At 24.0% G+C, this 5,383-nt stretch overlaps 2 protein-coding genes across 2 annotated transcripts, besides 1 other annotated feature; both read left to right on the forward strand.

Moving 5' to 3' along the window:
• Positions 1 to 831: 831 nt before the first annotated feature.
• Positions 832 to 1,707, forward strand: EHI_064310 (uncharacterized protein; the record flags this gene model as incomplete). Its single annotated transcript, XM_648939.2, has 2 exons — positions 832 to 1,506; positions 1,556 to 1,707. 2 exons carry the CDS (start codon positions 832 to 834, stop codon positions 1,682 to 1,684), a joined length of 804 nt encoding a protein of 267 aa, XP_654031.1. The 3' UTR covers positions 1,685 to 1,707.
• A 936-nt stretch (positions 1,708 to 2,643) lies between these two features.
• EHI_064320 (uncharacterized protein) lies at positions 2,644 to 4,344 on the forward strand (the record flags this gene model as incomplete). The annotated part of the gene is made up of 1 exon (XM_648940.1): positions 2,644 to 4,344. The coding sequence occupies one exon, from the start codon at positions 2,644 to 2,646 to the stop codon at positions 4,342 to 4,344; it is 1,701 nt and encodes a 566-aa protein (XP_654032.1).
• Positions 4,345 to 4,419: 75 nt separating this feature from the next.
• Positions 4,420 to 4,937: a repeat region.
• Positions 4,938 to 5,383: the final 446 nt, after the last annotated feature.

Genomic DNA, 5,383 nt, shown 5'->3' on the forward strand with positions numbered 1-5,383 from the left:
AACTCGCACCAACTGGTATTCTTTCTCAACTTTTCCAACGATACAGAGACTCACATCAAGACCCAAATCTTTCATTAGGATTTCCTGCTTTTCTTTTATTATATGTGAATACTTTACCATTACTATTATTTAGAAGTCATTTTCATTGTGCAATTATATCTTCTATAATCACTGTTGATATAGGTGATGCATTTGCAGCAATTGTTGGAAGTTATTGTGGTAAATACTTTCCTATAACTCGTTGTGGAAATAAAACATTAATAGGAACTCTTTCCTTCATAATTACATCAATTTTCTTTGGAATGATTATCAACACATACATCCCATTATATTTATCATTTAATCAACTGGTTTTAATTTCAATCACTTCAGGATTAATGGAATTAACATGTGAAAATGACAATTTGATTTTACCATTATTTTCTTTACTCTTCATCTAGAACTGTGAATTACCAATTCATATGTCTATAAATGCATTAAGTATAGACCCATTTGCAGGGATAGAAGATTTAAAAGAAAGCACTTATCCAATAATTTCTAAAAAACAACCTAAATTGCTTTCACAAAAAGAACAATATAAACGACTTTCAATAGTAGATTCATCATATGAACAAGAATTATTACAACGACCTCTGGAAAGTGAAAAAGAATTAGGGAGTTGGGTTAGTTGTCCAGTGGATCCATTAATGATACCATTAGAAGATGGTTTAACAATTGAGAAGTTAATAGCTGAATTTTTATGAAAAGAGGAAGAAAAAAAACTGATTTTGTTATTTTGTATGAAACAGGGTTTTATTTATTTTTTGTTAATTAGAATAAAAAATTAGGTTAATGAACGTTTCAGAGAATAACTTTAATATTTCGCAGCTTATTCAAAACGTTACATTACATAATTCACAAGGATATAAACATGTCAGCATTATTTCATTATTAAAAGGTAAATTTGAAATAATACTTAATATCTTCAAAAGAGAAATAAAGAGTTTTTTAATGATTGATTATTCTCATCCATCATTTAAATCAGATATAGATGATTTATTAAATGTGATATTTATTTGTATGATTATGGTTTTTAGTATTGGGTCAATATTTATATTATTATTAACATTAGGATGTTCTAAAGATAAAAAATTTATTAAATCTTTTTTGATGGTTATAGAATATTGTTGTATTATTATAATTGGTTTTGTTGGAATGATAAATCAATTATATACACCTCAGAAATTTGAGGAAGTTTATCTTTCATTTTTTATCTTTTTAATGATAATTGTCTTATTTATAAGGTTATTAATATCAATACCATTCTCATTAAATATCCCAACATTGTTTTATCCAATAATTTATCTCTTCTGGTTAGATAATGAAAAATTAACTTCATTCAAACCACTTCAATTTGCATTTGGATATTCAGTTTTTATTCAATTATTTGCTTCAATTTTTTCAGGATTAATATATCAACTACCATATATGCTAGTTGAACTTTTTTCTCTTCCATTATTCTATTTTGTTTGTTTAATTGTTTTAGTTTTATTCTTTCTATATATTTATTGTTTAGATTTCACAAAATAAATCATATTGGTGTATCAGTGCTATTCTTTCTGTTCTTTTACTTCTTGAGACTTCTGCTCATATATTTACTCTTCTTAGACTAAAACAAAAAACAATTAAATTAAAGAAAGATTAATTAATTTAAAATTAAATTTGTTATGAAATTTCCTTTTTTAAATTATTTAATTTGAATGAAGGTATTAAACCTCACATTCCAGTTCACTCAATAAGTCTGTTTCTCATTTAATTCTTTTTATCCACTTTTTAGAGAAGCAGTTAGTTTAGCTTATTAGTTATGATATAAACTGTTTTGTGTATTAAACAAAACAATTATAGTAGTTAGTTATATTTTTAGAAGTTGATAATATTATCTCCGTTAAAACATCAAACAATAGTTCATTCTTTTTTATTATTATACAATGTAATAAATACTATATACATCTGAACATTTTATTTCAACTAACAATGAATATATATTAAAGATATTATAAAAATATTATTTATTAATTGTTTATTCTTTTTATTTACAAGAAAAGAATCTATTTATTCTTTAAACAAAGAAACATCATATTATTTGATTATTTAGTTGTTGAGAATATATTTTTATTAAAGTAAATGACATAGATGCTATAAAGAAAAACTGTTAAATAAATATATTTTTATTATGGAGATCATTTTTAGAATATTGAATATGTGTTTATTTCCTTTAACCTTAAATTTAAAATTATGATATATTTAAGTTATATGTATAAATTTTAATCAGTAAAAATTGGAACATTTGACTAAGAGTTAGAATCAACTTTTTAAAATAATTCAAGCATTTATTCAATTATTTACAATGATAAAAATATACTTTTATGATAAACAAGAATAGAAACTTTTTCGTTTCATATAAATATTACTTGCATAATGAAATTTAAGCTAAAGATCTTTTCAAGACATAAGATTTATTGTATATTTCCATATTCTAATTTTTTATTTTTTTGTTATTTAAAAAACGAAAATTATTTTCATCAAAAAATAAAAATAAAGATTTAATAATAATAAAATGATAAAATATAGTAAAAAAGAACTGAACAAAAAACAGAAAGAACAATGTTTAGGAGAAAGAGAAACATAATAAAATATACGTTTACTGTAGAAATCAAACGGGTTATTGGAGTTAAGAAATATCAAGGACATACATTGTTTATTAAATGGTGGAGAGGGTCGAAAAGTAAATCAGGTGTATTGAAACGATCATTAGTAAAAGAGGATGAAGCTTTGTGGAACAGTTCATTTACTTTTGACACTAAACTACAGCCAAGAGGTAATGATGGGTTTAAACCAAAACAATTAGTACTTAGTATATATGTTGTTAAAACTTCAAGTGAAATTCTTATTGGAAGAGTGAAATTAGATCTTGCTCAATACATTGATATGAATGATAAAATTATTACTTTTCCATTTACTGAAGGAGAATGTAAAAAAGGACAAGTTGAAGCGTGTTTATTTTCAGCTGAGAAAGGAAGTACTATTAGTATTTCTACTTCATTAGCAACAAATCAACAAGGATTAAATAACACAGATAAGAAAAATGAAGAAGGAAATACATCATTATATTCAGAAACTACAATAGAAACATCATTTCATGATTCTGTTGGTTCATTAAATGAACTTATTAAACAACGAGATGAATTAAAAGTAGAGTTTGATGAAAATGAAGAAGAATATGGACAATTATGTGATGAAATTGATAATTTACAAGCTCAAATTGATGAGCTAGGTAATAATATTCCTTTTGATAACGTTTCCTTTTTAAGTCCAAGTAGTTATAATTTCTTATTTGAAAAGGTATTGTTTAATACTAATTTAAAGTTTATTGAAGACCAACCAGAAATAGCTATTATTTTGTTTAATAGAATTCATGATGGTGACGAAATTGTTAAACAAGAAAATGATGGGTTAGATCATCAAGACGAAATGACTGAAGGAGATAATTTAGAAGAAGGATATGATGATACTGTTGATATTCCATTTGTTTCATTATTATTTGCAATTATTAATGGTATTGTTCGTTTGTCAAGTGGGTCTCCTACAAGATTATGTTATTGGTTATCAACGATATTACGATTATATGCAATGATTCATTTGGCAAGATTTGACCCAAAACGAAAGAGATTATCTGAGATGTGTCAACAATCAATTGAAAGTTGTATTTCAATGATATTAACATCGATCATCGATTATTCTATTTCTAAAACTGAACCATATGTTAGTGATATATTCTTAAATCCTAAAACACGATTACAAAATGAACGTGTTTTTAATTCAGTATTATCAGTTCTTAATGAAATGAATAATAATCATATTGATGTAATATTTAAAGAAGAATATGTGAAATTATATTTTCGATATCTTGACCGTTATTTATTTAATTACATATTACATACTTCTCCAAGTATTAATGTTGAAATAGCTTTAAATATTTTAATGCAAACAGCAAGAACTCGGTCATTAATTCCCTCAGAATTAAAAATTCAAGAATGTTTTAATTTAACAGGAAACGTTGCTAAAATAATCCAATTAAATTTAGAGTCATTTCAACCAAATGAATTATTTTCACAAATTAATGTTATTAATCCTCAGTCAATGTTTGAAATTATTAAAAAAATAACTCCTCCATTAAAAAAAGCAATTATTACAAAATATCAACAAGCAGTATTAGGTCAAATTAAAGTTATAGACATTGATCCTTATGCATCAGTATCAATAGATAAAACAACTCTTGACAAATTTCTTTTCAAACAGAATTAAATTGTTTTTTGTACTTTTAATTATTACATATTTATTTTTGTTAGTTATTTTGGTATTTAATAAACATAAGATTGAAAGAGTCACGTCTGAAACACAAAACAAACACTAATACAATTCAAGTTTCTACTCTCCAAGTTATTATCTGGTTATGACGGTGTATTTGAATTAGAAATGTATTAGGTAAAACTGCAAAGGGTGGAGCATGATATTATGATAGAATATTACATGGTGTAATATAAGCATCTACTAAAGTGTGGGTAAGACTAAAAGAAAATTAAACATAATAATATAATGGGAATGAAATAGTCTTTTCTCTCATTCATAAAATAAAGATAAAATGAAAAAGAAAATGTTTAAAATTAAGACAGAAAATAAACAAAAGGATAAAAAGAAGAAATAAGCAGAAGAAGGATGAGAAGACATTAATAAGAAGAAATAAAAGAAAGAAGTGATTTTCTCATTTTGCAAGAAAAACATAAATGATAAGTTAAACAAAAAGATTACTCTTTTTTAAACAGCTCAGGGATTAGTCTCATCTAAACTAGGAAGAATAAATGAAAAATCTATTAACACTTAATTAACTAATTATTTATTTGGTTATTCTTTTCTTGTTTAATGTTTCTATCCTTTTCTTCATTAATACTATGATAAATATTATCTCATTTTCATTTCTTCTATATTAACTGGTGTTAATAATAATGCACGTATCATCATTATAATTTCATTTTCTGTTTGTGTATTATCATAACAAGATAAACTTTTTGATTTATCAAATTACATTGGAAATTCATCATTAACTATTTCCAATTATTTTATTGAAAAATTCAAACAAATTTTGTTGTTATTTATCCACTTTTGTTTTATTCTTTTCTTAAGGAACTTCTTTATAAATAGAATAATACCATTTAATCAACACGATACAAACATATCTCTAAATGTTTGATATTGGAAAATATTCCATATCATTTTATTCATTGTTTTATTATTTTATGTAAATTTTGGTTGAAATTCAAAACAATATTAATTGTTTGAAATTCTT

Source organism: Entamoeba histolytica, genomic scaffold, assembly GCF_000208925.1.
Source record: "Entamoeba histolytica HM-1:IMSS scf_1104750517247 genomic scaffold, whole genome shotgun sequence".
NCBI lineage: Eukaryota > Evosea > Mastigamoebida > Endamoebidae > Entamoeba > Entamoeba histolytica.